At 41.5% G+C, this 14,798-nt stretch overlaps 1 protein-coding gene across 1 annotated transcript; it reads left to right on the top strand.

Moving 5' to 3' along the window:
- The first annotated feature begins 490 nt into the window (after positions 1 to 490).
- Positions 491 to 14,313, top strand: LOC118214882 (neuropilin and tolloid-like protein 2). The gene is made up of 9 exons (XM_035395165.1): positions 491 to 1,073; positions 5,882 to 5,938; positions 6,262 to 6,402; positions 8,096 to 8,344; positions 8,698 to 8,745; positions 8,888 to 9,015; positions 10,807 to 11,035; positions 13,012 to 13,125; positions 13,235 to 14,313. The coding sequence occupies exons 1-9, from the start codon at positions 1,064 to 1,066 to the stop codon at positions 13,831 to 13,833; spliced, it is 1,575 nt and encodes a 524-aa protein (XP_035251056.1). The 5' UTR covers positions 491 to 1,063; the 3' UTR covers positions 13,834 to 14,313.
- The last annotated feature ends 485 nt before the right edge of the window (positions 14,314 to 14,798 follow it).

The following is a 14,798-nucleotide window of genomic DNA, read 5'->3' as shown; positions in this document are numbered from 1 at the left end:
ACGCTGGAATGGATGGTCTGAAAATAAAGTTTCAAAACTGGTTGAGGTGACCTTGAGTCTGTTGAGAACATGACTTGAGTTTACTCTTTATTTTTACTTTGCAGTCTTACATTAAAATAAATATGGATTTCTGAGCTTTAAGTAAGGCAGTTTCAGTATCTGTTGCAACAGTAAAACGCACGATTACTGCGTCTAGTTCCCATTCAAATGGTTGCGTGAAAATGTTTAAAATTTTTAAGTTCACATGTCGAAGTCTGAACTATGTTCTGATGTTTGTTATATCTCGTTTTCTTTGGGTCTTGTTTATGTTGTTACACCTGAAGCTCTGTGATTGTAGGGGGGTCTTCGGGGTTGGTTTGGACTTCTGTATTATAAAAATGTATAAACACAAAATAAAGTGTGCGTGCTCATTCACAGTACGTGCTGTATGACGGCACGCATCCGTGCAACAGGGTAGCAATGCTGCGACAGGAGATTTACACATTTAGTGCGTGTGTAGCCTACAAAGGAGAGAATTATGTCTTCTCACGCTTGCGTGGCTCCAGTTCATTACTCCTCATCTGCGTCTAGTGGTATGTTACAGTGGGTGAACTTGCCATAGGAATTGTTCACTCAGAGAGAAGGGTGCATGCGTACAAGCTGCTCATTCAAGCAAACAGCGCCCAGAGCTTAAAAGAGCCTCGTTTGGACCCGGCGGTTCAGTTCATCTTGAGGAAACTCACTGAGCTCACCCAACATATGTCGTTCTCTCGTGTGTTATTGGATTACAAGAACTGCCGTCGCGAATGCATATTGTACACTTGGAATTATATTGCATCTTTCTTAATGGGATTAAAAGCCGTGGACAATACATTTCTGGAGGGACTGAAGCTGTTGGCTTTCTCCTGGAAAATTCCGAGTCGGTTTTATCCTGCATAAAGGATGGTATGAAGCGATTGAGGAAAGTTTGCATTTTTTAACGCAAGCTCTTCAGCTCTTCGTTTTGGATTCACAACATGGAAAGATAAAGCAAGTTCAACAATTAAAGAAGGCTAACATATTCGGAATTATACAGGAAGAGGAAATGCACGGAGGTGAGTTTAATTCGCAGAACTGGCTTCGGGTTGTGATCAGAGGGTAGAGTATTTGAATGGATGTGGAGATGTCTGTGAATAATTTACACTGGAGTGTTTTCAAACCGTACCCGGTTATAACTGTTAAATTTTAAGGAGCAGCGCGCAATTTAAATGAATTGAAATGACAGATTTATTTAGCAACTTATTTTTTCCCTTTCTCCCTTTCGTGAGTTATTTTACTCACGATTCCGCCTTTTGCACCAAGTTGCTTACTCTTGGCACAGAACATTCAGAATAAGATCGCCACCTGCAGGGGATTTTTTTTATTTTTTTTATTTTTTGATATTTTGGAGGGGCATTTGGGTAGGGAGGGAGAAAATCAACCATTTTAAGACACCCTTCGTGAGGCTGAGCAAATAATGTGTTTATTCAATAAGGTGGTGTTTTGTTTTTTGTTTTTTTTCACCCAAAGCCCGGTTCAGCTACAGATAATATGTCTCTGGCCAATTGACACCGTGTAGCCTATAGATTTGGGAAAGGAAAATAAGTCGATATAGATTCTTTAGAGAACTCATAGCCTACACATTAATTTAACATATGCTGTTAAGATTAAAACTCTGTTGATTTAATTTGACATAGGTAGACTAAACTGCCACAATAATACCAAAGTATGCAACAAACAAAAGAAAAAACTAAAATGCAATGATGTGTTGCTATCCACAATATTAAAATTGAACAACAATACATTTATTTCGGTTTATCAATTAAAATAAAATTGTGCAGGTCATATTCCTAGATAGCTCCTAACTTTGTTGAGAATAATCATTATTTTCTTAAATCGTGAGGACAACTCACGGCTTCAGCGATATGTGATAAAACATGCCTTGCTTGAACTCGCTACAACGCTGCATGGAATGAGGGCAGAGCCAGTGGATGGTTCTGAAGTGACAGCTCCCGCTGACTCTACATCTGATGAGAAGGCCACATTCGATACATTTTATCAAAGTTTAAAGTTGTTAATATCAATAGGCCTGCTATTCAACGTGTTACAAGCGATAAATTGCGCAGAACACTTAGGCGTCCTCTCCGCGTTTTGTATGGGGGGTTTGTGCTGTAGAAGATTTTGGCCAATATGTTTCTCCTAAGTAACCATGATTCTGGGGAAACAGATAATCAAGATCTATTCCATACTTCCAGCCTTTTGTCCTGAATATTGTAGAGGGGTTAGGACTTAGGAGCAACATTACATTGCGACGGCTGGTGCCATTCTTATATTCTCCTTTATCCAGGGAGAATTACAGGACTTAAATATTTTTCACTTTTTGCATAATATTGAAATATCACGTAGGGTGGTTGACAGAAATAATTTGGAGGGAAGAAGCCTGTAACCTTCTACTTACAAGTCCAGTTTGATACAACTGCACTGCCGTAAGTGTCACATAAATGTAAAAAACGGAATATAGCCTATATAATATGTCCAGAGAACCTTACAGTGCCCAACTGAGAATCGAACCTTTGAGTCGAAAGACAAAGAAAGAAATAGATTTGATCATTTTCTCAAAGGGTGGGCCGTGTGCTTAATGTTATGCGTTTAAATATCGTTAATTTGTCCTGACTGATATACAACACAGGTTATTTGTTTTGTGTGCTTATTTTAAGAGCTGGAAATCACATTGGTTACAATAGTAATGTATTACACTAGTGATTAGTAGTAGAGAGAATATAATTAATTTAATAGTAATCATAATGTCGGGAAATGTCCATGTGCACTCATATGAAGGAATAGTTTTCCTGTTATTGTGTTTTTTCACCAAGTTATTTGCACTTAAGCACAGATCTAAATCAACCTACCTTTATTCCAGGAAAGGTAATAGATTTGTCACAAATGACCAGTGATATACATTGCTGTATTGCAATCCATCAATTGGATCAATTGTGTTCTGCGTTTACTGGTAGTTTCTGTTTGCCGATGCCAATTTTCTCAGTTACTCAAGGAATTCATCAATCAAGCTTGAGTTTGCTCCATCCATCTCCCTGTCCAAGACGAGGTGCTTTGGAAAAGAATCGACCCCTTAAACATTTCCCAATATTACGTCTCTTTTTGCAAAGAGAAAGAGACCTCCTATGGCCTTTTACCATGCTTATTTAATTGACTCATCATGCCCTTACTTAGCGCTGTCTCTGGAGTCTTCAGTTTGGTAGTGTTCCCATTAAACCCTGTCTGAGACAGTGCCCTTTGGTTTTCTTCTCGCAATACACAGTGCTCTATTCATTCTGCATAATGCTGTTTCATAATGAAATCTGTCAGACCTGGACCTGCTGGTGGCCTTGATATAAAAGATACAGCCTATTTAATTCCAATTCTGGTAAACTAATAATGACTTATCTGGTAAGCACAGTGTCACAGCATAAAATACACACAGAGGTGGCATGGACTGAGGCTGTCGGCGCGTTGATAATAACGTGCCACAGTGCTCTATGTCTCACTCAGGTATCTCAGCACTACATGCCTTATCCAATTTGTTACAGTGCTATTATCACTGAGCGACTCGTGTTTGAATGCATGAGGGTGCACTCACTAACTGCAGTTAACCCTTCCACGTCTGACAGTTGGGGTGAATAGCAACCAAAGTTTAGTCAGAACCGTCTGAATCAGTTAGACCAAAACATACTGCAAAAAAACAACGGTAAATGCTCCCTTGTAATACCATCTGCGTACAACATGCCAGGCACAATGGGATATTAAATCTTTTTGGTGGATACCCATTTTGAATTTATTCTGTCTCCTGTTAAATAGATCAGTCCAGAAAGAAAGAAAATACCACACTGCACAGATTTGTCCATGTTTTGCTGAAACGTATGCCTGTTTTGATTAGTCTCACTGGGAATATTTTTCATAGATCTTTTTCAGTTAGTAGAAGCCTTCTTCTCTGTTCTTCCCTACACATTAATGCAGGGCATTTGCGTATTGATCCGTGCCTTTTACGCACATTGACAGGGAGTAAATCAGATGTCTCTTGACCATTTGGGCTGGTGACGGCATGCCATGAATTGCTGCGGATTAGAGGGATTTCCACAGATCCCTATCGATCTGTTTGAAGTGGGAATGGTGCACAGAGGTGGGAGTCCCCTGCCTCAGACTGAGTATATTCTGACCAGATACTGTGATGAAAGGCCCGCGATGGAACAAGATCAACCATAGATCCACCAGTTTATATGGAGCCTTTGACCACGCATCTGTCATATCGGCATGTCTGGAAATCCAAAAATCATGATTCATTGTTTGCATTTTGCTTGTTTGGAGGGGTAGATGGAGGTTCCTGTCAGTCTTACCTGCTATTTCTCTTCCATTACCATTAAAATCAGGACCATTTCCTTAATTAGACTTCAGAACTGATAACAGATTATGCATTTGTTTGCATAAACACACATTCATTTTGTGCTTGTGTTCTTCAATGGAAAAGTTGTATAAACTTTTTGTTTGTTTTAGCCAACAATTTCATAAACAGCTGGACAAATCTACAGAGATTTATTTTGCGGGTGGTGTTAGCTAATGTTTTTCTTTTATGTCTTACTAATTTTTCCTGTGAATGCAGTCTGGCAGCAGCATAATAAAAAATATACTGCAGGTAGTGAGAGCTGAGGAGTAGGACTGTCAAATAGCTTCTGGTGTTATTCAGCTGTGAGAGGTGAGGGGAGGTTCATTTAGGTCTGCTTTTTTTTCCCCCTTTTTGGAGTTTGCCTTTTTCATTCTTCACCTGAGCCCAACTTGGGCTGGTTGTGCATACTAACAGCTTTCCTTTGTGAATATAAAAATAATACCGCATATGAGATGAGAGTGGGGAAATGTGACCTACGCTATTTCAAGTCACATGTTTTGTTTTCATATGAAAAAAGTGTAGTTCACATTTGAAAAAGTCAGTGGAATGTGAAAATGTTGAATTATATGTGATTTCATGTTTTGTTTTCGCATGTGGAAATTTTCATTCATATGTGAAAAATTCCAAACAGTCCTGAAAATGCCCAGTTCACTTGTGCCGTTTTATTTTCACACGTGAATATTTTAATTCACATGTGAAAATGTTAAATTCACATGTGAAAATATTAAATTCACATGTGAAATTGTTATTTTTTGGTAAGGGTCATCTCATCCCTGTAGTGTCATCCATGGTTCCTGGTGAGCACAGGCAAGCATGAGCTTCTTCTGCGGCCATTGCCATTGGCTCCTTCCTTGTCACTCTTCTGAGCTCTGTTCACCAGCTGAGCTGCACAGTGATTTCCTCACTTCATCCTATTACATTTCACTTCCATTCAGACTGACTCGCACAGATGACACTTACAATTTATACAGCTGAGTATTTCTTGACTGAAGCTATTCAGGTTAAGTACCTTGCTCAAGGGTATAAGGGCAGTGTACTGGTTAGTAATCAAACCCTTTGACTTACAAGCCCAGTTCCGAACCGGAATGGTCACTCTTGAGACAGGGCATATGGTATATATATGAGGCCCTTCCTGGGAAATACTAAAGCCAGTTTTTTGTCATCCTTTTGGAGTAAGGCTTGAGCTGTATTTCCATTTTACATTTAGCATACACTATTTTATGCAACTTACAGATCAGTGCAAAAAAATAAGGTGATATGAACAGCAGTATAGAAACAGATTTTTTTTGTAATGCAGTCTAAATCAATGCATTTATGAAGCAACCAAACAGTAAATGCTGTCATACATGTGACATAGTTAAAGGGAATGTATTTTATCAGCTCTTAATTTCTGAATAGAAATGTTCTGGAAATCTGAAAAATCTGTTTTCATGATTTGTATTGCAGCCTGGGTTCTCCTCATCCTGATAGAAGAAGGCTTTGCACTGGCACAGAAAACTAAAGGTTTGCTTCTTCTTGTAGTGTCTTATCAAGTATATTGTAGTGTAATATGACTTTTGGTCATATTGTAAGTTATTATGAAATTATGTTGTATATAAAATATTGCTATTTAAATTATTGTATAATGCTTGCTAGGATTTAATTTACAATAGGATATTGATAATTATTAATTTCAAGGTTTCTTGCTCTATTTTGAATTTAGAAAAAGAAGCAAATATGTTGCAGTGTCTTAAACTTGCATGTCTTGAGCTAATCTCTTTATCTTCATAGGCTGATGTGTGTGCCTTTCTCTCAAATATAGTATTTACCAGCACTTCTGTCCCCAGAGTCTCAGAATGCAGGTCAGACGACTAAGACCGCTGGTCAGTGTGGCACCTGGATCCGAGAAACCAACGGAGGACTGTTCACCTCCCCCAACTACCCGGACACCTACCCCCCCAACAAGGAATGCGTTTACATCCTGGAAGGTAGGTGCGGTGGAGATACTGCTGACACTTCTGCTTCTGTCCTTCATAATTACTGCATGCCGATTCCCCAGAACAATGGCGCTTTTGAAGTCCAAGCTCGTATTGACAGTTTCTCTGTGCTATGCCTCTGTCTGGCCCAACAGAATTTACGATGTAGAATTGAAATCAATGTTAGCGCTCTTTTCAAGTCATGTAATTTGGAAAACAGCTTTCTAGAAGCACCGAGGAACTTGTGTGTGCTGAGAAAGGATTTTTTTGAGTAGGAATAATGACTTATAAGCCGCACAAGGGTTCTACAAGGCAACTCTTGGTCGCATTTTCATGTGCTTAAGTCAGCCAACACAGACACAGAAATAATAATGATAATAGACAATAAAGGAGAGGATCAGGGACAAGAACTTATGTAAACAAAGCTAAAAAAGAATGACTTGAAAATGATTCATCTGTTTATTATGTGTCATACTAGTCTGGATTTCATGCAGTGAATTGATTAAAACTTTCTGTGCTTCAGTGAATTCAGGGGGAAACCAGTGTATGTCTTGAAGCTAAATTGATATTATTTAGAGATACATTAGTTTTATAAATGGTTAGCATCCCAATTTTTTGTTTATTATGTATTTACATTTATTTTTCAAACCAAACCAAAGTTTAAAGTGCTAAAAGGATATATTAAAAGTAAACACTTTATATAAACTTTGTACCCTCATTTGCATCGAATATAATGGTTAGCAGTGTTGAATTGATTTCAGTCATGCTGCAATCTTGGTAGACATCTTGGTAAATTAACTGCAGTATTTATTTTGAAATTACTACATAGGGTTCCACATGTCCTGCACACTGCATGTGAACGTTTGGACATTCCAAGTTATATTAGTGCAAAGTAGTGAATGTTTTGTGTAGTTTTTCCACATTTGAAACATGTATAAATATATAAAACTTTCCTTGACTGTATCAACAATTTTAATGAGAAAATTCAGTTATGAGAATGAAATCATTTTCTTTGTAAATATACGCCTCTGGGAAAACATAACAACCAAATGTTATATATAATAGTGTTGACTGTAGTTTTCAGTAACTGTGTTGCATGAACAGAACAGTGGGTAGTGTCATACCCGACCCATCCTCCTGCTTACCCTGGAGTTTGAGCCTGTGATGTGCATTCCGACCAATGTGAATCGTTCTTTTCAGTGTACAGATTTCTTTCTTTGTGTTGCTTCTTGTGCACCTCTTCCATGGCTACCATTTTCATGGCTTCATCCTGTTAGCAACACCTGAAGATAATCTGTCATAGCAGTCATCGCCTAGATCCCACTGTTTGACCCGCATTCAGAGACCTGAGGTTTTCAGGAGGGAGCCATATGTATTCATGTGACAGTGATCTAGGCTTTTTCTTCATATTCAGAGGTTGACAGCTGGTTGTAGCTGATAAATCCACTTAGTGTTCCTTTTATACATGGTGTCATTAAGGTGTCACTTATTCTGTGTAGTTGAAGCCTGGTGACAGGCAGCAAAAAAGAGAATGTGTGTGCATATGACAGGTCCCTGTAGGAGCTGGGAATGTTCCCCTTTCTGGGCAGAGCAGGCGTATTAATTCCCTGGTGCAAGCCGAGTGCTTTTATCTGAAAATAAATGCCTCCCATCCCTTTTTACCCACCCCTCTCCCCCACCCACCTTGCCTTGCCCGACACCATAGCCCTCCCCCGTCAGAGAATTCAGCTGGCCTTCGACAACACGTACTACATCGAGCCGTCCTTTGAGTGCCGCTTCGACCACATCGAGATTCGGGACGGCCCTTTTGGCTTCTCGCCCCTCATAGACCGCTTCTGCGGGCCAAAGAGCCCGGGCGTGGTCACGTCCACCGGCCGCTTCATGTGGGTCAAGTTCACCAGCGATGAGGAGCTGGAGGGCCTGGGCTTCCGTGTCAAATATGCCTTCATCGCAGGTATGGTGCCCCCTAGGGACCACCCTCCTTCACTTCAGCTCTGGCCCTAGAGAATTTCAGCTTGGGAAACCTCAAGCATCACCAAAGATGTTGTGATCCATTCATTTTCTGAAGAACTTAATTTCTGTTAAGTGACTGATTGATTTCAATACCCAAGAGCTTTACATAGCTCCAGTACTACTTAATTAAACCATTATATTGTTAGCATGTCCTCATCCTCATAAGTGTATCACTGAAGATGACCAACTTCTAATCGGTCCTCCTGGGCCTTTGCTAGAGATCACTTGTCTACACCTTCATGTATTATTGGTATATCGCTGCTCTGAGGGGCTTGTCTTTTTTCATATACTCAGACCCAGATTTTCGTCTCCACGTGGGAGGAATATTAAATCCAATTCCAGGTGAGCAAGTGCCTCAATATTTCAGTGGTTGGACTGATTGGATTTGAAGTCTTCTTTAGCTGACTGGAGGCTATTTCTCTTTCTCTTTCTCTCTCGCTGTCTCTCTCTCTCCTCTCTTTGTGTCTCCCCACCCTCTCCTCAGACTGTCAGTTTGAGCTTGGAGGTGCAGATGGGATTATCCAGTCCAGTCAGGTAGAGGAGGAAGAGAAGATAGGCTCCACTGATGCAGTGGACTGCATCTGGACGATACGTGCTCCACCTAAATCCAAGGTCAGCACCATTTCCTGTCCCTCCACATCTTTCCGGCTGCGAGATATTTGATTAGCCAACTTCTCATCTCTTCTCGTTGTAATGCACACTGATTCAAACAGATTCTTCAGGCAGTTTCTACCGGGAAGGATAACTATAATAGCGACTGGAAAGTAATGAAAATCATTTACATTGAAATGAAGAATGTGTCTGTAATATTGATATAAAAAAGTGATTGATCATGTCACTCTGAATTTCAGAATACATCTGTAATGACAAAATATATCCAGCTCACAAGCCTGTACCAACAGAAAGGGCATTTGTGTTGATTGACGGATTTAGCTTTTTTCCCTAATTTGGAGTTGGGAACTGTGCTTCTCAGACCACTATGTCAACCACTGCCACACAAGGAGCCCTGCTACACCTCTGCTACATTCACTAATGAGACAGGGACTGTACTGCATCCTATTTGCTGCTTAGCACTACAGGGTAGATTGCACCAACCTGATGTGTGTCTTACTCATGGGTTCCTGTCACAGGGAGGAGCTAACCCAGCTATAGTGGCAGAAACTGTGGAGATCTTATTTCCAGCTTACACCAATTATGTCCAACTCATAATTAGCCAATAACACAGTCCAGGGCCAAACCAGCGATTTGTAAGCCATAGGATGCAGCCTGCTGTTGCACACTCCTTCGTCAACTGAGCCACTGCTTCCACCGGGTGAGAGGCCAGTGATGCAGTAACTGGTGTGGCAGAATCAGCACAACTGGGAAGAAATCCCAGAGCAGCACTCCAGCCATTGGATTTCATTGGAGTCAATCCAGCAATTCAACATATACCATATCAAAAAAGTACATAGTGCTTACAGACTATAGAATGGGGGTTTTAGCTATGTAGTGAGATATTATAATTGAATGTAGATGGCTTACTCCTTCACCTACATGTTTGGACTGCAACGAGGAAAGACTCCATAGCCACAGCAGAAGCAGTAATGAAAAAGCAGTGTAAACGCTGTACCAATGTTTGCTTTCTGCTAAGCAATTTGCAGAGCTGATGCTGAAGTGACATGGTGACATCCTCCTTGGCTCTGTTGGACTGTAAAATAACATTTCTCTTCTGTCTGAGCATACCAAATCAATAGATTTGAAGTGATCTGTAAGCAGACAAATGAAACTGCAATCTTTAAAAAAACACACATTTATGGAGCTTCCTCTCCTGTGCAGTATGCTTGATTGCTTGGCCGCTCAGAGAGAGTGACCGTGCTATCTGAGACCTCTCATTCCTGCTGGAAAAAAGTGGGTCACTGAAGCGATGACACACATTGGCCTACGTAGTCCAGGGATTCTCAGTTGTGGCCAAAATCAGACTCAGGTTTCTTTAGAGCAGACAAGGGAGGTGAACTGGATAAGCCAAGTGACAGATGATAGGGTGATGTAGGAGTAGGTGAAGGAAATACTTCAATTACTACTACTGCAGTTGTTTTCTGAATCAGGGCAGAGCTCTGTCTGAATAAAATTTTGTTTAGATGGATTGATTAGGATAACTTTATTTTCCCTGAATTGACTGGCGTGATATAAACAAATACAAAACACAGTACAAGGACCCAGCACACAATGCAACACAATTGATAGTTGATGAAAACATGGGAATTGTAGTAAAAAAAAGGCTATACATGATATGCTCATCATCACAATCCTTGTCTGGCTGACAAGAAAAAATCCAGCTTTCACCATTAAACACCATTAAACTGTGATGTGTATCTCCTTTAAGAGCTTCTCCCGTTCTCTGATGTGGTCTGTCTCCATTCGCAGATCTATCTCCGCTTCCTGGAGTACCAGATGGAGAACTCCAACGAGTGCAAGAAGAACTTTGTGGCAGTATACGATGGGAGCAGTGCCATAGAGAACCTGAAAGCCAAGTTCTGCAGCACTGTGGCCAATGACATCATGCTGGAGAGCGAGGTGGGCGTGGTCCGGATGTGGGCGGACGAGAGCAGTCGACTCAGTCGCTTCCGCATGCTCTTCACCTCCTTTGTCGACCGTAAGATCCTCACAGTGTTCTGTGGTCCTTATCTCTTTTGACCAGGCAAAACAGGAATATTCAGCTGTGCATTGACATCGCATTGTTTTAGCAGATGGTCTTATCCAGAGCAACTTACATAACAGTGAATATACTAAGTTATGGTGCACATGTAAACTAATTTATACTTACTTGCTACATTTAAAAAATTGTTCAATTCAGGTGCCCATTTAAACAAATGCAGGTTAATCACATTGTGAATTCACCACAATGCTTATACAAAGTGGGACTTTTTGGAAAAACATTGAAAATAAAGGAAATGACAGATAAAAATAGTTATAAACATAAATCATAAGTTATTTACTTTTAATAGGTTTAATATTTAAGTAGGACTATGCAGGAAACAGTGGCACTATACCATGTGGCTGGGTCAGTCACAGCTTTAATTGATTTCCTTTATATATACAATATATTCAAGAAAACTAGGGCACATTGGTTTGAAAAGCTTAACTTTTTCCCCTCACATCGTGCTGTATATTTTTAGGAACTGGGTTAGCTACACTGGGGACAGTTAAGCTTAATAAATCAAACCACTTTATTATTTGTTTGTTTCTTTGTTTCATATAATTTTATTTTAATGTGGTCTTAATAGAAAAGGAATTCCACTTTAAAAAAAATATGTTATCTATATATGTATAGCTCTTTTTTCTGTCCAGGAAATGTTTGTTATGAAAAGTTATAAGTTATATAATATAAAAATTAAGAGTTGTATTTGTAACAGACATAGTGCATTCAAATATAATATCTTTAAGTGGAAAAACCTTCATTATCTTAGGTCTGTTAGTCTTTCGAGAGTTATTCAAGATAACAGTCTCCCCCTAATGGTTGAGGCTTGAAACTACAGTTGTTAAAGTGGTGTATTGACTTTGTGTTCTTCAGCGTATAGATTTTCTTATTTCAAGCCAGTGTGGTGAGGCCTTTCAATCCAATTTGAAGTGTAATTTACTTGCGGCAATTGATCTGATTCAGTCTCAACAGGCTTCACACCGGGCACTGTAGTGGTGTTGGCTATTAAATATTTCTTCACCCTTCTGAGCTATCTTCCTCTAAAAGAAACAAAACTATCACTACGTTTAATTTTGGCTTGTTTAATCAGTAGAACTAACTTATTAGAATAAACAGATGACATATTTTTTTAAATCACACACACAGTCATAATGACTCACACTTAAAGTCTACCCAGACCTGAGTGTGCCATCTTCTAAGGACTAGAAATCATGAATAAAAGTGATCATGCTCCATGCAGCAGTGGGCAGCAGCTCATGCCCCCTTGACACACTGATGGACAACATGCATTGCATACCCATCCTCCCCACACACCCTGATTTGCAGGCGTTCACCTGGGAGACCCATGAAAGGCAGAGGGCCAGACTGAAGGGGAGGGATCTCTAATGTGTTTGGATGGAGTCGCGAGTAGCGGGAGCCCTTCTCACTTAGCGGGAGACGGGGTGGCGCAGTCCAGCCCTTCATTCAGCTGTCAGGCCTGCTTAGCGGACCGCAGGAGAGGCCTCGCTGGGCCGGCTCTTAACCCAACCTCCGCGCGGCGCAGGATTGATGGGGCGGGCAGTTAGGGGCTGCGGCTGAGACCGGGGAGGTGAGGGGCGAGAGAAGGGGAGAGAGGTGTCTCTCAGAGGCCATGAAACCAGCTGCGGGAGCTCATCTCCTGACCAGAGCAGTCACGTTCCATTAGCAGCACTCTCCTATCGAACGGCTCACAGTCCATGAGCCAGTTCAGTCACGATTCTCACCTAGGGTCCGTGATGGGCATCCTAACAAACTATACTGCACCGCATAACGCTCAGCATCCTTCTACTGCAGGATGCTGCAGACTGCAGGAACTGTATATATATTTTATGCATTACATTGTCTGTGCAGATAATGACAGTTAATTGCTTGGGATTTTTGAATGGAAAGTGTTGTTATGTTATCTCTTGCAGCTCCTTGTTCCAGCCATACCTTCTTCTGCCACAGCAACATGTGTATCAATGACACTCTGGTTTGCAATGGGGTTCAGAACTGTGTTTACCCCTGGGATGAGAATAACTGCAAGGGTGAGATGAATAAACTCTCAAAATTATTCTCTTTCCTTTGCCATGCTTGGGGTGCTGTCGGAGTATTCACCTTTTTTTTGTACTTGAGTGTATTTTTCTTGCTCCACAGAGAGGAAGTCCAATGGGCTTTTCCACCAGATCACTAAGACGCACGGTACAGTCATCGGTGTGTCCGCAGGTGTGGTTCTGGTCCTTCTGATCATCTCCATCCTGGTCCAGATGAAGCAGCCGCGCAAGAAGGTGGTGGCCCGCAAGGCCATCTTCAACAAGACCGGCTTCCAGGAGGTCTTCGACCCTCCGCACTACGAGCTCTTCTCCCTCCGTGACAAGGAGGTCTCCTCGGACATGGCCGACCTGTCGGAGGAGCTGGAGAGCTACCACAAGCTCCGCCGCTCGTCCACGGCCTCGCGGTGCGTCCACGAGCACCACTGCGGCTCGCAGGCCTCCAGCACCAAGCAGAGCCGCACCACCCTGGGCTCCATGGAGCTGCCCTACCGCAACGACTTCTCTCAGCCACCGCCCATGAAGACCTTCAACAGCACCTACAAGAAGAGCTGCTACGGCTACAAGCAGGCGCACGACTGCGCCGAGCAGGTCATCGAGGACCGCGTCATGGAGGAGGTGCCCTGCGAGATCTACGTGCGCGGGAGCACCCGCAGCAACGGCAGCGACAGCGTCCAGCAGCGCTCCATGTCCATGGACTTCTGAGGAGGAGGAGGAGGAGGAGGAGGAGGGGGAGGAGGAGAAAGCAGCGGGAGAGGGGATGGCTGCACATCCTCCTTACCCTCTGTGTCTCCTGCCTGTTCCTGTTCAAGTCACGTGACGAGGAATCCGTTCATTTCAATCACACGCTGCTTGCGTGCAAAGCAGTCGGGCTCGTCATAATTCATTTCTGTCAATTCGGGTTTAATTCTGTAAAAATAAAAGTTGCATTGCTTCTTGGCTTTCATTTCAGGACTTGTAAATTATATAATTCGATGAACTGAATAAGCCCCCGCAGTAATGATTTCATTAGGGATGCTAATGCTGTTTTGACGAGGGTCCCCAGTTGGGCTCTTACATTGGGAGAAAACACATGCACAGCCCGCTATACATCAGGGACAGACATCCTCTGTGTTCCTGACTGACAGACAGATACCCTCTCTCTGCTCTTGTTTTAATTTTGATTAAAAAATATGTGCTCACTTACCTGTCTCTGCTCATTAGTTCATTTTACCATAGTGTTACCATAGTTACCATGGTGGCCCAAGCTTCAGTACACAAGCCCTGCATTCCTGTCTGCATAAGTGACTTTCCAGTTCCCTGAACCTGCTATTACAATAACCTGGTATGTATGGGAGTTGTAAATGAGGCTGCACTACAAATGAAAGTTAATATATGTCATGTATGTAAATATCTATTATCTAAATATGAACAAAGGAATAGTAGGATTACATCTACGTGAAAATATGTGGTGCATATGTGAAATATATCAGGTCCATATATGTAATCTTATGTGTAGATAGAGTAATGTATTTTTAATATGTTTAATTTAACAATATGCAGTATGCTGCGATGCACTAATGAGCGGCGCACATGGAATGCGCAAAGCAAATTCAATCAGAAAACTCAAAATTGCAGCCGACCAATCGGTCGGGCCCAGTAACCGCATACTCATGCTTTTCCATAATCAA

Source organism: Anguilla anguilla, chromosome 16 (genome assembly GCF_013347855.1).
Source record: "Anguilla anguilla isolate fAngAng1 chromosome 16, fAngAng1.pri, whole genome shotgun sequence".
Taxonomy (NCBI): domain Eukaryota; kingdom Metazoa; phylum Chordata; class Actinopteri; order Anguilliformes; family Anguillidae; genus Anguilla; species Anguilla anguilla.
The sequence above is the reverse complement of the archived record's forward strand: the minus strand, read 5'-3'. Positions and strand labels throughout refer to the sequence as shown.

Bases quoted from the DNA above. Each gene is read 5' to 3' on its own strand.
- LOC118214882 (XM_035395165.1), top strand. The intron at 8,345-8,697 runs GTATGGTGCCCC...TCATATACTCAG, and splicing joins CAAATATGCCTTCATCGCAG to ACCCAGATTTTCGTCTCCAC. The intron at 8,746-8,887 runs GTGAGCAAGTGC...CCCTCTCCTCAG, and splicing joins AATATTAAATCCAATTCCAG to ACTGTCAGTTTGAGCTTGGA.